Source organism: Impatiens glandulifera, chromosome 4 (assembly GCF_907164915.1).
Source record: "Impatiens glandulifera chromosome 4, dImpGla2.1, whole genome shotgun sequence".
Lineage (NCBI taxonomy): Eukaryota > Viridiplantae > Streptophyta > Magnoliopsida > Ericales > Balsaminaceae > Impatiens > Impatiens glandulifera.
The window spans coordinates 61,444,261-61,466,008 of NC_061865.1; the positions used below are offsets into that span (position 1 = coordinate 61,444,261).

A 21,748-nucleotide genomic window follows, 5' to 3' on the forward strand; every position below is an offset into this window, starting at 1 on the left:
TTTGGAATCATTCAAGCTCTAAGAAGAATATGAACCAAACAAGCTGACATTTGATTTAGAAACTGATGAATAATAATAAAGTAACAAGTGATGGATATATAAAATACAATCAAATATATTTATATATAAAAAAGCAATCAATAATAATAATAAAGCCAATGCAAGAAAGCTCCAACATCTGAATAAATGTTTAATTTGTCTATTCAAAAAAAAGGCAGAAATAGTAGATATCATTAGATTGGCTGATAACCAATCCATGACTCCTACTACTTAATTACTTAAGTCTAAAGGCTGAAAAGGGTTTCCAATCTAGTATAATATTAATTTTTTTAAGAAAAAATTTCCATAGTGAATAGAAGCAGCAGCAGCGCAGCAGCAATTGCTTGGATTGGATAGGATTTTGGATTAACAACACACAGACACAGAGAATATTCGGAGAGAAAGAGTGAGAGAGAGGTGTTGTTATTATTTCTTGGGGGAGTGGTCGAAAAGCTTGGTGAGAACATAGCAGTCCGGAGGGGTAATGTTAGTGTAGTAATTGTGGATGGTCTCCGTAACTTCAAATCCAAACTTCTTATAGAAACTCATTGCTTCGTCGTTGTTTGTTTGAACATGCAAGTATATCTTACTAACATTCTGCTTTGAGGATAGCTCCATCACATGATTCAAAAGCTTACTACCTGCACCCACCATACCCCCATCAGAATCAGACAGATTTTAAGAAAGAAAGAAAGAAAGAAAGAAAGAAAGCTCCATCAAATCTCTTCTTACCAACACCTAGCCCTCTGTATGGGGCTAAAACACCTAATGTCATGATGTACACACAAACACCACCACCTTCCTTCTTTTCTATTCTGCAAGCAATTGCACCAACACATATGTCGCTATAATATGCTGCAACCACACACACACACACACACACACAACAATTTCACATATTATTATATATCAAACATCACAACTTAACCAAATCTATAAAATGCTTCTTCTTCATCTCTTTTACCCACTCCCAAAACTATCATCAAACAAACACTTCCACCTTCTCAATAAAACTACAACCACATACACTAGGCTTGTCTGCAAATTTTACAAATCTTCTGCATTTAACTTTTACAAATTTCACAGAGACAGAAACATGCATTAAAACACCTGAGCTAATCTAGACTTGACAGCAACTTTTTCATCACTATTAAAAATTAAATTGGTACAGAAATTGTTTTCATATATCTGAACCAGATGTTGTTAACATGTCCAAAGTGTCACATTTCTCAGTGCACTAAAACAGCTGAGGTAAACTAGATTTAACCAAGATATGAGCACCTAAGTAGAAAAATATGAAAAGAAAAAGTTGAGAGTTGAAACATCAGTAACAAGTAGCTAGCTATATATTGCATCAAAACAGCTCTAGATAAACTAGACTTTCCATCAACATGAGCATTTTAAGAAGTGGGAATAGGATAAAATGTTGAAACAGCAGTGACAAACTATCCATCAGAAGCTAATCTATGTTAAAAGGAACATCATCAGATAACTAAAATAATGAATCCAAGATGAAAAGAGCATCTTAGATGTGAGTAAACTGATTCTCAACTGAGAGAAGACAACCTCAATTAAGCTTTTAACTTTCAAGCTTGTTAATCAATCAAAGATTTGGAATATTTCAAGTGCAACTCAATCTAAGTTCATTTGCTCAGATTAAACTCACAACTATAGTTTATATATGACTTGAAAGCAGATAATCACAAACTGAAATTGTTGATAAATATATATATATAAGTAATGTATTTGGCCTATAATCCCCAAAACATCATGCATCACCCACTTAGAGACAACCAAATAGATTAATCCCCAAAAGAGAAGTTTAATCCAATCCGTCAATTCATGATTTCAAATAGCACAAATTGTTAAAAGTAACGAAATACATACCTAGAGTGGGTATGTATGTATCTAATTAAAAAAGAGCAAGAAGAAAAAGTGATACCTAGCTTAGTAAATTCGCCGGAGGCAAGAGCGTCAGCGTAGTACTTATCATTGTAGCGAACGGGAAAAAGAGCAATGTTGAGTTTCTTAAGCTGCATAATATTTTTGTCTCTAACGCAATCAAGCGAGATTTGAACCTCACGACCAGCCCCCATCGATATATCGGCCAAAAGATGTTTGTAGTTTCCAGAGAAATGAAAACAAAAGAGCTTCAGAGGAAGAAGAAACACTAGTCTACAATGGCGGATGGGATCGAGGAAGACGGAAGGCGGCAAACGCAGCGGAAGCCGGCAAATGGCAGCGATGGACTTCTAAGTAATACACCTCGGCATTCGGCAAAAACAATTCATAAAAGTTGGGCCGGAGGGCCTATTCTTTTAACCCGGCCCAATCAGTCTAGTCTAGGTTTATACTTGGACCGGCGTCCTAAAAGAAGCAACCAACCCATTTTAAAATAAAAATAACTAGGGTTTTTATAGAGGGCGTTTTTTTTTTCCTTTAAATTTATAGTTTAAGATAAAATAAACACTGATGATATGAAATTATTTTTGGGTCTAATTTTTTTATTATTATTATTTAAATCATCCATGTATAATAAAAGAGAAATGAAAAGGCGTGAAATATGTTAAAATATTATTAAAAAGAAAATTAATTATTTTTATAATTATGTTTGTTGATATGAACAGCTTGTTTGATTTTTTTTTCCTTTTTCTTTCTGTTTTTAAAGTTTTATTTGTTAAAAAAAAATAAAAAAATAAGTTATTAGTATTTTTATAATATTATATTTTCATTGTTGTCCCAAATGATTAATGGGGTTGTGTTTTGGTATTTTTTTTATGATAATGTCAACAATAGTGTTTTCAATTATTTTCGTTCCTTAAAATTCAATTCATGAGATGAGACTTTTTTTTTTCTTGTCCCTATAAGCAGAAATTGAGACTCTTCAATAAAAATAAAAGTGTTAAAGCAGAGCACCTACTTGCAGTACTAAACAAACTAGTCATCAGTCTTTTATACTGAAAAATTCCAATAGACGGTCACATGTGGCAACTCTTATTTAAATAATATATTGCACAAACTCTTTAAAAAAATTATACATGTAAAATTAACAACAAAAATTTGAAACTAAATTAAAACAAATTAAAGAAACTATTTTTATTATTTGTGATTGAAGTTTTAAAATTTTCAAACACAATTAATGAGATTCCAATTTGAGAGTAGAAAGGAAAAATGATTCATGCGAAAAACTTTTGTTAGCAAGATGGATACGACAAAGAATACGACAAAGTCTCGATCAAAATGAGTTTCAAATATTAAGTAAAATTTTATAACAAAAATTCATCATTCTTAGTAACTCATCCTCTGAGATCGATTTCATTAACGGTGAAAATCAAAATAATTTTAAAACAAATCATTAAAATATTAGTTGAAGAGGCTTGAACACTTATTGTGAAAAATTTCAATGACAATTTATATACTGTGAACTAGCTCAATGACCGAAAAATCAACCAAATATTATAATATTATGGATTCTCTAAATTCAATCGTTTTATTATGTTTTTCGATTTGTTTAGAAATAAAAAAGAAAAAGAAAAAGAAAAAGAGAAAGTAAATAAAAGATAGATTTAGGTAATAATCCCAAAATTGTGATAATAAATGAATTACATGATTTTGATTTTAGAATTAAAATATCTAAGAATTAATAGAAGAGTTAAAAAAAAAGAATTGAAAGTTTGTTTCTAAGTATTGCTTATGGTGAAACCCAAAAAAAAAAAAAAAAAAAAAAAAGTCGTCTTGCCCGTCAATGTAAAGAAGGGAGCTGGGTCCCTCTTGGCGGCAGAAGCAAAGATGGACGGCCAGCTTCTTCTTCTTCTTGTTTATGGTTGTGGTGGGATTATCAATGATCGATCCACCTTCGCCACCCACCAGCAGCATATGAAGGTGTTTTTAAATCTCAATATCGCTTCTCCTTTCCATCCATCCATTATGATCATCAATAATTAGTATAGTATCCGACTTCCATTTGACTTCTCACTGCTGCAACTCCAGGTTTCTTTCTTCTTCTTTCACATATATATGAAGATTATGATCAAGCAAGCTGTAGACAATTTGGAATTCATACTATTATCAACAAATGCATACATACATACATACATACATACATACTAATTCAAGGCTTTACTTTAATTTGGTGCCTAGACTTTACTTAATTCACATTTCAAAACTCATCATTCTTACAAAATCAATTATATATATATATGATGATTTTTTAATTTGTATGTATGTTCAGGTCATAAACTATATACAGTATATATGGATGTGAGCACTGTCGACCCTTACAAGGTGTGGCATATCAAGACTCTAAGAAAACTTAGAGAAGGCGATGCAAGGGAGATTCTCGAAAATGTAGCTAAACAGGTGCAGCCCATAATGAGCAAACATAAATGGAGAGTCCCAATACTCTCAGAATTCTGGTAATACAATCAATCAATCAATCAATCAATCTATTCTGGAGATTGTGGTAAATTGTTTTTTATATGTATGTATGTATGTTGTGTATTTGCACATGCAGCCATCCGAAGAGCTCACTGTTGGGGCTGAATGTAGAAAAGGGAGTAGAGATCAAAATTAGGTTGAGAAGGCCTGAGAATGAGTTAGAGTTCCTGCCTTACAATCAGATTCTTCAAACTATGCTTCACGAGCTATGTCACAACGACTATCGCCATCATTCTCCTCAATTCTATCAACTTCTTGAATTAATCAAACAGGTTTTGTCTTTACTACTACAATAATGTTGATCTTGGCAAATTAAAACTTAATAATAATGGAAGCAAACCAAACTTTATAATATAATGAATGTCCTGTCTGTACGTACTAGGAATGCGATGAAGTACTAGTTGTTGAAGGAATTAAAGCAAGCATGCAGCAATTAGGTTTAAATAATATTGATGATGGAGTAGGAGTAGGAGTAGGAGTAGGAGTAGGATTTAGCTCAAATCTTCTTACAGATGCAGGAGAGATGTTGCCCGATGATGTATGGTGTGAATTGTTATTATCCAAATCCTTGGTAACTGATGAAGGATCATCATCAGGTTCTTCTTCGTTACCATTATTAGAACCACCTAAACCTAGTACAGGAACAACAACTCACATGATGATTATAGACAAAATGTGGGAATGCAGCATTTGCACATTACATAACAAGGTCAATTTTATTACATGATTAGTGTTTCTGTTTTTGTCATTTTAGTTGTTGGTTTAGGAGGGGTTATGTATAATTTGTTAATTTGTGTGTGCAGTCAGAAGTGGTTTCGTGCGAAGCTTGCGGTATTCCTAGGGAAGGAGACGAGTGGTGTGAAAAGAAGGTATGGTGTTGCAAATTCTGTACATTGAACAACAGCATCAAAGTGGAGAGGTGCTTGCTTTGTGGAGAATGGAGATACTCATATGGAATGTAACAACACCACCTAATATTTGTAATCAAATTCAAACAATAGCTTAGGGTTAAAAGGCTTTTCTTCATTTCTATCTGTAATCAAATTTCACATTATAATGTGTATGTATGTATGTAAGAAGATAGATTAAAGTCCATTTGTGGTCACTAATTAGTAAGAAATTCCATGTACTGAAATTGGGGGGCAACATAAATAATAGTATCCCTTTGAAAATTAATTAATACAACAACAACCACATTTTATTATTATATATATGTATTATTAAAAGATTTTTCAACAAATAAATAAAATAATAAATTATATATGATTATAATAATAATAAAGTATTGGAAAGTAATTAGAAAGTAATAATTTGATATAGATATATATATTTTTAACTTGGATGATTGAAATTGAACGGTAAAAACTGTGGGAAGGAAGGAAGGAAGAGTCAAATAATTACTCGCTGCTGGCCGTGGTTGACTTTGTCGTCTTTGCCTTCTTCTTCTTTCTTCTTCTTCTTCTTCTTCTTCTTCTTCCTCCTGCTTTTCTTTTCTTTTCTTTTTTTTCTACGCACCAGTCTTCTTCATTCATCTTCTTCTCCACCTCCTATCCAATTCCTTCTGATTATGATTATGATGATGCGGGCCAAGTGAAAAAGACTATATTTTTGCTTGCTCAACTGATCGATCCATCCATCCATCCATCGATCGATCCTTCCTCAGAGCTTCGTTCTTGGAAAACTAGCACCCACCAAAATCAACGACAAGATCTATTCTACTGATATTATTTACAGCTTTGAAAGGAGAGAAGAAGATCCATTCAGCCAGCCAGCCATGAAACCGATTCTTCCCCCTCTATCCACAGCCAACAATCGCATCAAGCGCCGCCCAGAACCCCTACCGCTCCCTTCGCGCGATCCATCCTTAGCTGTCCCTCTCCCTCTTCCTCCACCACCATCCACCTCTTCTTCTATGCCTTCCTCCTCCTCCTCCTCCTCTTCCTGCACATCCAATAATCAACCAATCAGTTTCTCATCTCTGGAAAAGGTCAGCAGAATCGGAAGTGGCAACGGTGGCACCGTCTACAAGGTCATTCACCGTCCCACAGGGAAGATCTACGCTCTCAAAGTTATATACGGTCATCACGAAGATGCTGTCTGCCGCCAGATGTGCAGAGAGATCGAGATCCTACGGGATGTCGATAACCCTAACGTCGTCAGATGTCACGATATGTTTGACCACGCCGGCGAGATTCAGGTCCTCCTCGAGTACATGGACGGTGGTTCCCTACAAGGCTGTCATATCAATCACGAACCCTCTCTAGCAGACGTCGCTTATCAGATTCTATCTGGTCTCCATTACCTTCACCGCCGCTATATAATCCATCGCGACATCAAACCCTCTAACCTTTTGATTAACTCTAAAAGGCAGGTTAAGATTGCAGATTTCGGGGTGTCGAAGATTCTAGCTCAGACGATAGATCCGGCCAACTCTTCTGTGGGCACGATTGCTTATATGAGTCCGGAGCGGATCAATACAGATATCAATGAGGGGAAGTACGATGGGTATGCTGGAGATATTTGGAGTGTTGGTGTGAGTATCTTGGAGTTCTACATGGGTAGATTCCCGTTTGCAGTAACACAGCAAGGGGATTGGGCAAGCTTGATGGTTGCAATATGCATGTCAAAGCCGCCGGAGGCACCTGGGACTGCTTCGCCGGAATTCAGAAACTTCATCGTTTGCTGCCTGCAGAGTGATCCTACCAAACGATGGAAATGTGAGCAGTTGTTGCGGCACCCTTTCTTTGTTCAGAACAGAGCATACATTCCATCATTAGCTACTTCGTCCACCACCACCACCAAACAGAACCATCATCAGGTACTACACCACCAGCAGCAGCAGCAGCAGCTTCATCATATGCTCCCTCCTCCTCCCCCTCCCCGTTTTTCTTCTTCCTGAGACTGATTTGCTTGCTTCCTTGCTTGCTTGCTGATTAAATATTTCTATCCCTCCCCAGGTTTGTGTTTAGTTCTTGGTATTGTTGTTGTTGTTTGGCAGATATGCACACTCTTCTTCTTCTTTCTTCTTGTTGTTGTATGTTGATTATTTGCTATGTGTACTACCACTCTACCAGCAGAAGAAATGGATAAGTGTCTTTGTTAACAAGTTTGAATCTACCTCTTTAGTTGGTTACTGATTCTGATCATTTAATATCAAGATTTGGATGTATCCATCCATCAATTATTATATATGTTTTGGTGGAACAACCCTAGCCCAGCCTAGCCTAGCCTAGCCTAGCCTTAGCCTATTAATGTTTTTCTTTTTCTTCATGTTTGCTTCATTGAAATAGGATTGATTCATCACTAAGATAGATATATAGATAGATTATGGTCGGTCTGAAGAGGGAAGCTTATGCTAATCTGTAATGTAATTGGCAAGCTTTCTAACATTTTGTTTGTTTGTGACTAACAAGCAACAAACACCCTCAACCCAATAGAGAAAAACAGCCATGTTGTTTATACACAAGGCTTTACCTGATTTTGACACATACAAAACAAAGCTGAGTTCTTTTGCTTTCATCTAAATAATTTCTCAAGAGTGATAGATTTTTATTGAACAGGTTTATGAATGAATGAATGAATGTATAGCTGCTTCCCCTTTCATGTTTTTTATACCCAATAAATGAATGAATGAATGAATGAATGAATGATTAATTTTATTGAGGACTTGGATCATTGAGGGTTGTTACTCTATATGAACAAAAATAGGTGTGGTGTCCTTAGAAGAGAGACAAATATATGGATTTTTGGTTGATGATTATGTACTTTTTTTTATTTTTTTATTCTCTCATTATATTTAAGGAAAATCACAAATGGTTTTAACTAAAGCTTAATTATTAAAAATGGCATATTAAGTTATATCTAGCTTAGATTGTGTTGAGGAGGTTCCATTGCATTGCATTGCATTTGAGAAATTTTCTTCAAATGTTTAGAGTTGAAGGATATGTTGATCCTAAAAACAAACATGGGATTTGTACCATACCAACGATATGCGTCGGTAAGACAAATAATACATTTTAACAAACACGACACTTACTAAAAACTCTCGACATGAATAAAACATTAATTACGGTCACGCAAAATATTCTAATATAACGCATGGTTGAGATTGAAAGCCGACAACTATGTTATGACCTAGGCTTGGGGGTGTTATTTTATTTTATTTTTGAAAAATAGATTAGAATTTAGAATAAAATCAAAATATTATAAAGATACTCTAACATATTGAAGATGGGTTCAAATGTTACAAAAATAGAAAGAATAAAACAAAACAATAAATAAAAAAATAACGTATGAATTTTAAATATCAATAAAACTAAAAAATTTCATCCGGTACGACGATTGTATAAAATTGATTTATGTTAGAACTTATAGAAAAACAATTTCAATTTTACTAAAAAGATGAAGAGAAGGTTTGATGGAGTGATATGTTTGTAATATTTATAGTTAATTTAATGAATATTGAACGGTTAAAAAGAAAAAAAGTAAAGGAAATTGTACAAATTTGATACTAAATTTGACAGCATAAATAAATAAATAAAAGTGAAGTGGTACAATATAGAAAGTTACGGCGTGTGTTTGACTTCTTCTTCTTCTCCTTCTCCCTTTGTCAAATTGCAATATCTTCTTCTGTACTGTGCATCTTGAATCTGATTGAGCATAAACGAGACCAGGAAGGAATCGACCTTCTGCAAATTTCTCATCCTCCTTTCATTCTCTATCAGCTGTCCACGATCGATGTGCTGAAAATAGTGGAAGCGAAATGGGGAAAAATAGTGCTAGGAATCTTACGCTGGTCCTCACTCTGTTATGGACAGCCACCATTCTTTACGGAGAGATGTTTGCTTTCTGGCTTCCTTCCCTTTGGACTTGCTCTTGGCCACATCTCACCCGCCAATCTCCATCTTCCTCCTCCTCCTCTGTAAGAACAACATTGCCACTATTAATCTTCTTATTTTGCCTAATACATATCATAATAAATGTTTGGATCTTCCCTATTTACGATCATGCATAGACTAGCTAGCTTCAAATCCATATTTCGATTGCGATTCAGTGTCATTTACTTAAAGATATATTTGGTGCAAGTACACTGCTGATTATACATACTTTGATTGATTATATAGAGCAATGCGGCAGAATATACAGATGACTATGTGAAAGTTGCTGTAATTGCTGATCCACAGGTGTGAGAATTCTGTCTAATATTTTTTACTTCCATTTTCTATGATCTGAAGAATTTAACACACCTTTCTTGCTTTTGAAAGCTGATGGATCGAACTTCCCTTCATCTTCCTCCAAAATCTCTTGCACTGGAGATTGCTCAGTTTTATACAGATTTGTACATGCGCAGAGCTGTCCTGTCATCTGTCTTGCCTTTCAAACCTGATGTTATTTTATTTATGGGAGATTATTTTGATGGAGGATCCATCCTATCTGATGAAGAGTAAGACAATGAATCTTTATTACCTTAAATACAAATAGAGTGCAATGCCTCCTGCAACTAGGATATTATTAATAAGTTCTTGGCCCAATAATTGCTAGCTTATTATTAGTTTGAACAGTTCCAACACTACTTAATTAGATGGCAGGAATCTTTGGATCGTTTTAAGCATGTTTTCGACCTGAGCACACTTCAAAGCAGAGGAATTCCAATCTACTACATTCCTGGAAACCATGATATCGGTTATGCAGCCCAGCATCCATTTTTGCCACAGGTATTCTTTCATTATATTTCCATCAATTACAACTAGGGGTCGAATCAAATACTCTAACCACTGAGCTATACGCCTATACTACATTGGCTCAATTACATTTGCTTACACATGATATCTTATGAGATTAGCCAATAAGTTCACTATTTTATCTTTTTTATTTTTAAATGGTCCATGTATTACCAAGATATTTGAAACTTTTTGTTATAATGTGCATTATTAAGTAATAGTGTTAACAAGATTTATAATTATTAATCACTTGACTTTCTTATCAAAATTAAGTATTTTATACTCTCCCAAATATGTATAATATAAAATTTTAAACGTGTTTATTTGGTTATTATGAGTATTCTAAATATATAAATCTTAACCTAATGTAAGATAAAAACATATATAGCATTATAATTTGAAATATGCTCAAAATTTTAAAGTAAATTAAGATTTCAAATACTCAAGTAAATATATATACATATATAACAGCAATTATGAGATTTCCAATATTAAGACAAAAAGGTTTTGAAACTAAACTTTGAACTCTTGTATACAAGTAGAGATAATGCATCAAAATTAGTAAGGATGAGTAATGAGCTCGGCCCTGCAAGCCTAACACATATCCTCTTTTAGCCTTTCTCTTACAAGTTTAGGCCCATGTCTGTCTGGCTAGTTAAGGACAATAATGTTTTACTTGTAACATCATAATTTCCAAACATTCTAGTACTGGATAAGAAAATAGGCTATTTTTCTACTATTATCAAGACTGATAAGCACTCAAACCTTTTACATAAAAAATGTAAAAAAAAAAGCATTCAAACCTTTTACTTAAAAATGTAAAAAAAAAAGCACTCAGACCTTTACTTCAACCAAATGTTAGATAAATGGGAACCACAAATAACTTATTTAATCGACACTCTTTTAGCTGGAAAGAAAGCATTACAATAAGGAATTTCTTTAAAGCACTTGGCAATATTTGTTTGGTATTAGTTTGTTGATTCATTGTCTTGTATAACCAATTTTCTTGTACCCTGATTTCTTTCTGGTTCATCAATATGTAATTCTGCAACATACAATAGGTCATCAAACGTTACGAGGAAAATTTCCATTCAAGAAACTATCATTTCAAAGTTGGAAATGTTGATTTCATCGCCATTGATGCTCAAACTGTGGATGGTAAAGACATTTAATTGCTGTTACCTCATCTAAGTTGTGTTCTATCTAAGTTGTGATCTATCTAGTGTTTGCTTTTTTATATTGGAGATGTGATTTAAGTGTTGTTGACAAGATGAATTAGTTGATTGAAATTCATGTCTAGGGAATGTGCAGAGTAACTTGACTTCCGAAACCTGGAATTTCATTAAGGACTTCTCTAAAGGTAAACCCACCTTACCTTGATTGAGACACACAATAATATTTAAGCTTATTTGGCATGAAAGGCATTGTATCTACGTCTATAACTTGGATTTAGAGTTTTCATTTACGTTTCTAATTTGATTCATTAGGTCATTAATCTTGAGTTAAAATTTGTACAGATGTTAATTTGACTTCAAGGGTGTTATTGAGCCATATCCCTTTATACCGGCCTGACCAGACTTCATGCGGCCCATATCGATCGTCACCAGTTATCAATCAGGTAAAGGTGTTACTAATTAATGCACCATTCATCAATTGGTGGGTGGGCTAACAGAAGCAATTCTTTCTGTGTGTTCAGAGGATTCATCGTGGGGGTCAGAATAATGGAGTCCTGTAATCCTCTCATCATCTGCAATGCAACATCCACCTCTTTATTTTTATTTATTTATTTATTTTTTCTGTTTCCTCGCTAGGATCCTCTCCTCTACAACTTATGCTGAATGTAGTGTCAATTTTGTTGCTATATTTATGGGTGCAGATACCAAAATTATGTAACAGAGGAAGCATCAAAGAACTTGTTGGATTTGATCAGACCAGTAAGTAACTAATTAGTTGTTTCCTTTGATTTGATTTGATTTGATTTTGTGGTTCTTAAATAGATTTTTGTTTTGTTTTTTTGTGTACATTTATTTATCAGGCAGTCATCCTGTCTGGTCATGACCACGATCAATGTACAGTTACCCACAAAGCAAAAGAAGGGGTTGTGATAGAGGTAATGAATTATATTTATACATGTTTAGATTGATCAAGGAAACTGCAATCATGAAATTTGGACTGAGATGTTTGAGTGGCATGGTAGCATACAATAGGAACAGTAAGCTGGCAGCAGGGTAACTTGCATCCTTCTTTCATGCTACTTTCTGTCAGTAATAACACTTCTACTACCACCTCAGAGAAGGATATGATGATACTAATGGATCTATGCTTTCTCCCTCAACAATTATACATCTACTTATGGTAATAACTAATTAACTTGTAAGTAGTAGTAGTGTAAGTTTGAAATGCAAATGTTAATAATAATATTGCAGGTATATAATTCTATTTGTTTTGACGATTTTGGTCCTGGTCCTATGGCCAAGAAATGGCATAGAGTGTTTCCATTGGTTTGGGATCAGCTTCTTGTTTGGAATAGGAAGTGGTGGTGCAGTGAAAGAGAAAAATGAAGATGACGAGAAGTGCGAATATGAAATGGTGTGGGATGCAGAAGGAAATATGCATCTTATTAAGAAAGCCACGAAGCCTACCAGCCAAGTATCATCAAGTGATAAGAGTGCCCTAGAAAGGTACAGTAATAATAATAGAGTACTACAATTAACATCATCATATGTTATAAGTTATATATATTAATGTTTTGGCAGGGGAAAGGCTGTGATGAGGCCGACAGCTAAAAAACAGATGGTGGAGGAAGTGGATGCGTCTATTATCGACATGAACAGCTACACACAGGATACAACAAGAGTTCATCATGGGTCCAAGGCAAAAGGCAATGCTTGGACAAGAAAGATAATCGGGAGAATGTTGCGTGCTGTTAGAATGTTTGTCGTTATTGCTGCCGTTAATCTTCCTTTATACATGATGTTACTCTTCAAAGATTGGATCGACAAATAAATAATCCCCTTTTTCGCAAGCCTGGATGGCTGGCACTATTGAGTCCCTGGCTGGCTGGCTGGCACCTTCTGGTTTGGTGGTATAGAGTGACCATTTTGAAAGAAAGATATTTATGTCCGAGGGATTGTTTGTTTTTTGAGAAAATGAAATGTGTAATGCCAATTATATGAATTTTGATTAGATTATATTTCTTTCAGATATCTTCCATTAACAACTAAACTATAGAGTATAGACTTCACATTCAAATCATTAATAATTTCTTTTTAATGATTTTTTAAAAAAAATATCATAAAATATGATATAAACACGATTATTCACCTTGTCACCAAACAAAATAAGATTAACTATTTGATACCAATTATAAAAATATAAATCAAAAATGCTCATCAACAAACATATTATAAAATCTAACGTTAATGAATTCGGAGATCCACAAAAAAATTAATGAGTTCACTGGCCGTCTACAACGATTTTCTAAAAGAGATTTTCCCTATCGTCAAAATAATAGCGTTGTGGAGTGTACACATTTGTCGACTGCGATCACTGAACGTCCTATGGTTCCTTTCAAGCCAAATAGTTCACCAAAAATAATCGGGATAGTGATTAATCGACTCAATCCAACCGAGCTCGCGGTTTATGTTCAAACATCCTAACAACCGATGATTGACTGAGACATCACCAAATATTTTTTTAAAATTATATTTAAATTTGTAGCAACTAATGAGCCATATAAATTAGTTATTATATTCTAATTTATATGAAATAAACACACCAGCTAAGCAAACAAACTGGGACCCCTCTCGAAAACGGGATCGAAAACTGTTTACTTAATTATTTATATGATGTCAAAAATAAAAGCCAATATAAGAGAAGAGCATGTATTTGTGACAGCTAATTAATTAATCCATGTGTTTTTATTTTATTGAAGTCATGTGGCGGCTTGTTTGTGACCTTGACCGTTAGGTTTTATTTGAAAGTTAGAAATCCAGTGAGTGAGTGTAACTGAACATCCACCGGTCCTCTCTCTGTGTGTGTGTGTGTGTGTTGGAGAAGAAGATGGAGAGTACGAGCTCTTCGCTTCGTCAACCTGGCTTCCAGTCTCTGCTACGATTAGGTCGTTGGCAACTACTCTTCAGCTCTAGCCAACAACCTAATCGTCATCTTCATGCTCGCCATGTAAAAGCTCACTCGTACACTCTTCGCTTTCCTCGTATTCACTCTTTGCCACTGAATAAACCTCCTGATCCTCCACATCCATGAAATCCAGGAATTGAGTCCTGCAGCTTTCTCCAGTAAAACTTGGTTCCAACTCAAGTAAGTGACGTGTGTATCTTCTGAATTTGATAAATTAAGATATATAAACTAATTCCTCTTATTTAGGAAGTAATGCTGCTTAATTACGCTATTGGATTTCATACCTTATTCTACAAGTTTAGTTTGAACTGGCATTGTTGACAAGAGCTTAGGAAGTTGCTCATAATTGTATTACTATTAACATTTCCCTAATGTTTTAAGAAAACTTTTATTACTGTCACCTCATGATAGATTCCATTGTAGGGATAAAAAATGGCTGGGGAGCTGGAGAAGCCATTGTTGGATCCTGAGAATTTCACCCGTGATGGGATTGATCTGGTAAGGATTAGAATGTCCAGAAAGTACATATAAAAATGATAGTGCAATGTGATAATTAACTGGTGCCAATCCAACAGGAGCGGTTACCTTTGGATGAAGTATTTGAACAACTGAGGACATCACCAGCAGGGCTTTCTTCTGAAGAAGCTGAAGTTCGATTGAACATATTTGGACCTAACAAACTTGAAGAAAAGACAGTAAGCATCCAGTCTCCCTTCTGGTTAAGCTTAAAAGTATGAGGACTGAAAGTTACAGGCATTAGAGTCCAAATACTTGCACTCAATATTGGAGGGGCATTGAAATGAACTCAACTACCGTGCTTGAACTGGATTTTGTTTTTGATTTCAAGCTTCCAAGATGCCTTATCACTTCTTATGCAGGAGAACAAATTCTTGAAGTTCCTAAGTTTCATGTGGAATCCCTTATCATGGGTTATGGAAGCAGCTGCAGTGATGGCAATTGCCCTTGCCAATGGTGGAGTGAGTTCTCACACACAACATATTCTCAATAAAATATTTTCTTGTCTGCCTTTATTGTATGTTCTTAATCCATCTGTTTATTGATTGCAACTTACAGCTATGCTTACCTCCATTTTTATTCCGCAGGGACAAGGTCCTGACTGGCAAGACTTTGTAGGGATTGTTTGTCTGCTGCTAATCAATTCGACAATTAGTTTTATAGAAGAAAATAATGCCGGTGATGCAGCGGCAGCCCTTATGGCACATCTAGCTCCAAAAACCAAGGTAGCATGTAAATTCAACCTCTATGTTTGTGCCTTCGACACCCTATAGAATCATGGCGATTCATTTGTAACTGACTTTGTCATCATTTTGAACCAACAGGTCCTTAGAGATGGGCGCTGGCAAGAGCAAGATGCAGCAATTCTTGTACCAGGTGACATCATCAGTATCAAGCTTGGAGATATCATTCCTGCAGATGCCCGCCTTCTCGAAGGAGATCCTCTGAAAATTGACCAGGTTCACAAGTTCAAATTGTTCAACGAAAACTATTACTAGTTAGTTGTTATACCTATTCTTTCTTCACCAAAAACACCATCTAATCTGCTGTTGGCATCGCCATTTCACTGCTTTCTCATTCAACGCAGTCGGCTTTAACAGGCGAATCTTTGCCCGTAACCAAGAAGACTGGCGATGAAGTCTTTTCTGGTTCTACGTGTAAGCACGGAGAGATTGAAGCTGTTGTCATAGCAACTGGAGTCCATTCTTTCTTTGGAAAAGCTGCACATCTAGTTGATTCCACTGAAGTTGTTGGTCATTTCCAGCAGGTGATATCTCTTCTTAGTTCAGAATGATTTGAAATTGTGGAGAAATTCAGCCTCAGCTCTAAGTTTGGAAGAAAGCAAATTTACATACACTCAAAAAGATATATTTTGATTGCAGGTTCTGACTTCAATTGGTAATTTCTGTATTTGCTCTATTGCTGTGGGTATGATTCTGGAAATCATTGTCATGTTCCCAATACAACAGAGAGCATACAGAGTTGGGATAAATAACCTTCTCGTTCTCTTGATTGGAGGCATACCAATAGCCATGCCAACCGTGTTATCTGTCACACTTGCAATTGGTTCCCATCGACTCTCTCAACAAGTACTTTTGAATGACTATCACTCACATTATTATTTTGCATTTTATTCTGATCATGAGTATATGTTTGTCCCTAGTAAAAATTACTCAATCTTAAACTCATAAGACAGATGAACCAATACACTGAAACTGCCAAGAAGTTGTTACCAATCACACATGAATTTATTGGCTAGCGTAAACTAAATTTGTTTGGAATATCAATGCTTGTTATTTAAAATAATCTAGAATTTTCAAGCAAGAAAATAAAAAAGATCTATAATCAATGTTTCGACTATTTTTATTACTTCCTTTTCGTTATACTATTGTTAAATTTTCTTCTTCATTTTTTAATTCAATTATTCATTTCTTAAGGGAGCTATTACAAAGAGAATGACAGCAATTGAAGAGATGGCTGGAATGGATGTACTCTGTAGTGATAAGACTGGAACTCTTACTCTGAATCGTCTTACAGTTGACAAAAACCTTATTGAGGTGCAGAACTAATTTTCCCAGATAAATAAATAAATGGTTTAGTTTTTCTATAATAGTCCTTGTCAATAAGAAAATTTTCTGCTCATCTTTGGAAAAGAGAATTATTATGATCTAATTCACATGCACACTTCTTCTACAGGTTTTTCAAAAAGACATGGACAAAGATACAGTTGTCCTGCTGGCTGCCAGAGCAGCAAGAGTGGAGAATCAAGATGCCATAGATGCAGCCATTGTTAACATGCTTGCTGATCCAAAGGAGGTCAGAAAGGGTTACACTATGTTTCAGATTTCTGTCTCTTTCTCGAATTAATGAACCATTCTTAAGGGGATAAAGCATTTTGGTTATAGGCGCGTGCAAACATCCAAGAATTGCATTTCCTTCCTTTCAATCCAGTGGACAAACGGACAGCAATTACATACATAGATTCAGATGGCAACTGGTATCGTGCCAGCAAAGGAGCTCCTGAACAAGTATTATTATTTATCACTCTTCCCTTAAACGCACTATGCGAACTATGCTGCAATATATATTATTGTTTTCTCTTTTGTCAATTTCAGATTTTACATCTCTCTGTTGAAAAAGAAGAGATTGCTGGAAAAGTGCACTCCATTATTGAAAAGTTTGCTGAGAGAGGTTTACGTTCTCTTGCCGTTGCTATTCAGGTCGTATGAAATTAATATAATTCTAAACCATAACTGTATGTTAACTTAGTCTTGAGTAAATTTGACATGCTAATACCTGTGATATTCATCTTCTTTTTCTCTAACATGCTACTTACTTAACAGTATTTTTTATCATTCTCTCAGGAAGTTCCAGAGAAGTCAAAGGACAGTCCTGGCGGTCCTTGGAGATTTTGTGGGTTGTTGCCGTTATTTGATCCTCCAAGACATGATAGTGCGGAGACTATCCACAAATCACTTAACCTTGGGGTTTGTGTTAAAATGATCACAGGCAATGATTCTTCTATTGTCAGTGTTTATTATGAAGACACCATATAGTGATTGCTAAAAAAATCTGGAATTATCTGTGTAAATAAATTTCATTAACCTAAAGCTATTCTATTTTCAAATAGAAAAGACTAAATAGAAAGTCAAATGGTGCCTGCAATTGAAACAGCTTTTGTTCAATTAGAAGAGAAACATATGAGATTAAATTAAGATTCTCTTTCATGCGTTAAAATAGGTGATCAGTTGGCAATTGCAAAGGAGACAGGTCGACGACTTGGCATGGGAACAAATATGTATCCATCTTCCTCATTGTTGGGCCGTCAAAAAGATGAGCATGAAGTTCTTCCAGTGGATGAACTCATAGAGAAAGCGGATGGCTTTGCTGGTGTATTCCCAGGTAAATGGATTTGTTTTGTGATCTACTAGGAAGCATAGCTAACCATGTCTAAAATATTTTATTCTTCTTTTCAAATGCATCCTTAAATCAATGATAAAGAATTAGAAGTTCACTGGTTCTAATGGATTGAGCTTGACCAAAAATGTTAACTCATATGATATATAAAATAGTAATCCTATTTGAGAACATTCTGGGTGTTCCCAATTCTGTATTTTTCTTATAATTAGAACACTGAGATATATCAGTGTAGTGTATAGTATTTGATTCAGAATTTTATATTAATGCAATCACCTATATCAACATCCAAAAAAATCAGCTCATTCAAAATATTTTGAATACACCATGTTTACAAATTTATTAACCAGCAGCAATCAAGCTTAAAATGTGAACTAGTAGTGTGTTTTAGTTGACGGATAATCTCATGTGATTTGTTGAGCTTCAAAGCATTTTTACACTAGCATTTACACTCGTCTCTAAATGTACATTATAAAGACTTAATGTTTTTTTTTTTGGAAAAACGTAATATTTTTATGTACATAGAAAATATTTTTTTTGTTTCTGATAACTGATTTTTCTCCCAATTGATTGCAAATGCTGCTTTCAAAATAACTCTTTATGTTGCAAAAAATGATTAGTATCATGTCTCTACTTGTATATGGTTCTTTCTTTCCTAAAATAAGTGATGGCTTATTTTCAAACCATGATTATTTCCTAATTTCACCATGTACCTTGAGATGGACTATAATTCATGCTGATATCATTCACAAGGCCCTTATCAAATTTTTATTACATTCCAAACTATTTTCTTCCTAGATATTATTGGTTCTAGCTTTCAAAATCTCTTTCCCCCATCTCAAATTTCCTTTTTATCAAAATATTTTGTTTGGAAAGATTAATTGCTATGACAGATGTACAGGAAAAAGATTAAGAAAGATAGAATTAAGAATACGAATGATGCTACTTGTACGATTCAAAAGAATACACTAAGATGCTGGTAGTATAAAACACAACTAACAAAACAAGAAAAATATTGTCCAAAGGCTCCTATCCCATAGAATGGATTTTCTATTTTTTTTTTTTAAATGTCAACTTTTTATTGAAAAAGAAAATGGAACGCAAGAAACGTTCCTAAACAGTTTGCAGAAAAAAAGTGGGTGAGAAAAGAAATGGATTTTCTATTATATGGGAAAAAAACAAGTTTCTTGATAAATTTGTTAAAAACCTTCAATCCATATGTTTAGTCGGGCAAAGAGATTGTACTTTTGTAGTACTTAAAAAAATTAAAATACTACAAAAGGGACCAATTGTAAATGAGGTATTTGAGAGTGTACATTCTGTTAGAAATGAATTGGTTCTGATTCTAGTTATTGTGTTGTGCAAATAGAACACAAGTACGAGATTGTGAAGATTCTACAGGAGAAGAAACACATAGTTGGGATGACAGGTGACGGGGTAAACGATGCACCTGCCCTGAAGAAAGCTGATATCGGAATAGCAGTTGCAGATGCTACAGACGCAGCAAGGGGTGCTGCAGATATCGTCTTAACCGAGCCTGGCCTAAGTGTTATCGTCAGTGCCGTTTTGACTAGCCGTGCTATATTCCAAAGGATGAAAAACTATACAGTTCAGTACCATTCTTCTCTAGATATTACACATTAGTGTGGCTTTTTTCCCTGTAGGCTATATGAAGAAGATGACTATTGTACTTTAAATGCTTCGCCTAATTTTGTGTTTTCTTTGGAACGTGCAGATATACGCTGTCTCTATAACGATCCGTATTGTGGTAAGCCTGATGTCTTAAAACGTGTTGTCCTTTTTCTTAGAACTTATGTTGAATCTCTCTGAAATGTATTGCATTTTTTTGCAGCTTGGCTTTATGCTACTCGCATTGATATGGGAATATGACTTCCCACCTTTCATGGTTCTTATAATAGCAATACTGAATGATGGTATGCTCGATTTTCAAGTGCATAATATCCAGCATTTTGTTTTTCTTTCAAAGCGACATGATCTAAAGAATTACTCATTTCTTTGCAAATAGGAACAATCATGACTATTTCACAGGATAGGGTGAAGCCATCTCCAAAACCAGACAGTTGGAAGCTAAATGAGATATTTGCCACTGGCGTTGTAATAGGAACATATCTCGCTTTGATTACTGTTCTGTTTTACTGGGTCGCAAACGACACCGATTTCTTTGAGGTGCTCAAGTTAAAAATAAAAATAAAAATAAATTGAGAACTGTTGCGTTAATTGTATTATGACCAAGAAAATCTCATAATGAGTTTCCTAAATTATGACAGACTCATTTCAATGTGAGATCACTAGCTGGAAACACGGAGGAGATTTCTTCTGCTGTATACCTTCAAGTCAGCATTATCAGCCAAGCTCTCATTTTTGTTACTCGCAGCCAAAGCTGGTCATTCTTGGAGAGGCCGGGGGTTCTTCTCATGGTTGCGTTTGTGGTGGCTCAGCTGGTAAGGTTCATGATTCAAGAAGAGTTTAATCAATATTGTCTGTGTTTGTGTGTTTGAAATTGACTAGTATTTTGACTCTGTCCAAAAATATGTTAAATTTCTTTGGAGAAAATCTTATTATAATTGTTGGGGTTCAATGGCAGGTTGCTACACTGATAGCTGTATATGCAAACATGGACTTTGCATCTATTAGTGGCATAGGGTGGGGATGGGCCGGTGTGATATGGTTATACAGCTTGGTATTTTACATTCCTCTGGATATAATAAAGTTTGCAGTTCGATATGCATTGAGTGGAGAAGCCTGGAACTTGTTATTCGACAGGAAGGTCAGTTAAAAATTGTTTTTCTACCTTACCTACCTTTGATTTTGTGTTGGCCTAAGAAGACTGAAAAGGTTTCCGAAATTTCAGACTGCTTTTACATCAAAGAAAGATTATGGAAAGGAAGACCGGGAAGCCAAGTGGGTATTCTCTCAAAGAACTATTCAAGGTTTGATGTCTGGAGAGTTAGAGATCCGAAAATCATCTATCATTGCCGAGCAAGCCATGCGGAGGGCTGAAATTGCCAGGTAAATTTATTTGATTGATCGCTGTTAGTTATAAGAGAATCAACTGCAGGCTTAATAATAATAACTTGTGTTGCTGCTGTTGCAGGCTAAGAGACATTCATACTTTGAGAGGACATGTAGAGTCAGTGGTGAGGCTTAAGAATTTGGACTCTCTTCAGGCTGCTCATACTGTCTAAAATCCCCCCATTCATTCGTTTATTCATTCATGCATTGTTAGGAACAAACTTTTACACATTATAGTGTTCCTCCATTTCCGAAGAGATATTTATTCTTATTTTTTTCTTCCCTGATAGAAAGGTCGGGATTAGAACAAAATAAGTAATCTTGTTCTTGCCTAATTTATGAATCTGTCTTGTAGAAAAGAGAGCCATATTATATTCTCTTATAGCCTTGTTTCCTGCAGATTTTTCTTTTTCTTTTCTTTTTTCTAGTTTCTATTTTGATAAGAT

At 34.9% G+C, this 21,748-nt stretch overlaps 5 protein-coding genes across 5 annotated transcripts; 4 read left to right on the forward strand and 1 right to left on the reverse strand.

Annotated features, from left to right (window-relative positions):
- Positions 1-159: 159 nt before the first annotated feature.
- On the reverse strand, positions 160-2,268 carry LOC124935950 (N-alpha-acetyltransferase 50). The gene is made up of 3 exons (XM_047476394.1): positions 1,982-2,268; positions 772-894; positions 160-680 (listed from the first exon to the last, which is right to left on the reverse strand). The coding sequence occupies exons 1-3, from the start codon at positions 2,133-2,135 to the stop codon at positions 466-468; spliced, it is 492 nt and encodes a 163-aa protein (XP_047332350.1). The 5' UTR covers positions 2,136-2,268; the 3' UTR covers positions 160-465.
- Positions 2,269-4,267: 1,999 nt separating this feature from the next.
- On the forward strand, positions 4,268-5,683 carry LOC124936496 (DNA-dependent metalloprotease WSS1-like). Its single transcript, XM_047477000.1, has 4 exons — positions 4,268-4,454; positions 4,553-4,748; positions 4,859-5,185; positions 5,280-5,683. The coding sequence occupies exons 1-4, from the start codon at positions 4,294-4,296 to the stop codon at positions 5,436-5,438; spliced, it is 843 nt and encodes a 280-aa protein (XP_047332956.1). The 5' UTR covers positions 4,268-4,293; the 3' UTR covers positions 5,439-5,683.
- Positions 5,684-5,992: 309 nt separating this feature from the next.
- On the forward strand, positions 5,993-7,589 carry LOC124936215 (mitogen-activated protein kinase kinase 5-like). Its single transcript, XM_047476697.1, has one exon. It carries the CDS (start codon positions 6,251-6,253, stop codon positions 7,373-7,375), a length of 1,125 nt encoding a protein of 374 aa, XP_047332653.1. The 5' UTR covers positions 5,993-6,250; the 3' UTR covers positions 7,376-7,589.
- A 1,469-nt stretch (positions 7,590-9,058) lies between these two features.
- Positions 9,059-13,472, forward strand: LOC124935653 (uncharacterized protein C630.12). Its single transcript, XM_047476072.1, has 13 exons — positions 9,059-9,397; positions 9,600-9,659; positions 9,741-9,919; positions 10,058-10,190; positions 11,258-11,354; positions 11,497-11,556; positions 11,714-11,814; positions 11,893-11,927; positions 12,073-12,130; positions 12,232-12,306; positions 12,394-12,551; positions 12,623-12,877; positions 12,953-13,472. Exons 1-13 carry the CDS (start codon positions 9,239-9,241, stop codon positions 13,200-13,202), a joined length of 1,620 nt encoding a protein of 539 aa, XP_047332028.1. The 5' UTR covers positions 9,059-9,238; the 3' UTR covers positions 13,203-13,472.
- Positions 13,473-14,231: 759 nt separating this feature from the next.
- LOC124933866 (ATPase 10, plasma membrane-type-like) lies at positions 14,232-21,721 on the forward strand. Its single transcript, XM_047474307.1, has 22 exons — positions 14,232-14,516; positions 14,760-14,834; positions 14,912-15,031; positions 15,215-15,313; positions 15,440-15,577; positions 15,677-15,811; positions 15,940-16,119; positions 16,235-16,441; positions 16,790-16,909; positions 17,049-17,168; positions 17,258-17,380; positions 17,468-17,572; positions 17,717-17,861; positions 18,093-18,254; positions 19,639-19,877; positions 20,005-20,037; positions 20,122-20,203; positions 20,296-20,456; positions 20,558-20,731; positions 20,875-21,057; positions 21,142-21,299; positions 21,385-21,721. The coding sequence occupies exons 2-22, from the start codon at positions 14,769-14,771 to the stop codon at positions 21,473-21,475; spliced, it is 2,841 nt and encodes a 946-aa protein (XP_047330263.1). The 5' UTR covers positions 14,232-14,516; positions 14,760-14,768; the 3' UTR covers positions 21,476-21,721.
- The last annotated feature ends 27 nt before the right edge of the window (positions 21,722-21,748 follow it).

Excerpts from the sequence above, each read along its gene's own strand:
- LOC124933866 (XM_047474307.1), top strand. The coding sequence starts at position 14,769 with ATGGCTGGGGAGCTGGAGAAGCCATTGTTGGATCCTGAGAATTTCACC. Across the intron at positions 15,578-15,676 it reads ATCTAGCTCCAAAAACCAAG|GTCCTTAGAGATGGGCGCTG; the intron begins GTAGCATGTAAA and ends TTGAACCAACAG. Across the intron at positions 17,381-17,467 it reads GCAAAGGAGCTCCTGAACAA|ATTTTACATCTCTCTGTTGA; the intron begins GTATTATTATTT and ends TGTCAATTTCAG.
- LOC124935950 (XM_047476394.1), bottom strand. The coding sequence starts at position 2,135 with ATGGGGGCTGGTCGTGAGGTTCAAATCTCGCTTGATTGCGTTAGAGAC. Across the intron at positions 895-1,981 it reads CGGCGAATTTACTAAGCTAG|CATATTATAGCGACATATGT; the intron begins GTATCACTTTTT and ends GTGTGGTTGCAG. Across the intron at positions 681-771 it reads ATACAGAGGGCTAGGTGTTG|GTAGTAAGCTTTTGAATCAT; the intron begins GTAAGAAGAGAT and ends TGGTGGGTGCAG.
- LOC124936215 (XM_047476697.1), top strand. The coding sequence starts at position 6,251 with ATGAAACCGATTCTTCCCCCTCTATCCACAGCCAACAATCGCATCAAG.
- LOC124935653 (XM_047476072.1), top strand. The coding sequence starts at position 9,239 with ATGGGGAAAAATAGTGCTAGGAATCTTACGCTGGTCCTCACTCTGTTA. Across the intron at positions 12,131-12,231 it reads TGTTGGATTTGATCAGACCA|GCAGTCATCCTGTCTGGTCA; the intron begins GTAAGTAACTAA and ends TTTATTTATCAG. Across the intron at positions 12,552-12,622 it reads CAATTATACATCTACTTATG|GTATATAATTCTATTTGTTT; the intron begins GTAATAACTAAT and ends ATAATATTGCAG.
- LOC124936496 (XM_047477000.1), top strand. The coding sequence starts at position 4,294 with ATGGATGTGAGCACTGTCGACCCTTACAAGGTGTGGCATATCAAGACT. Across the intron at positions 4,749-4,858 it reads TTCTTGAATTAATCAAACAG|GAATGCGATGAAGTACTAGT; the intron begins GTTTTGTCTTTA and ends TGTACGTACTAG. Across the intron at positions 5,186-5,279 it reads TTTGCACATTACATAACAAG|TCAGAAGTGGTTTCGTGCGA; the intron begins GTCAATTTTATT and ends TTGTGTGTGCAG.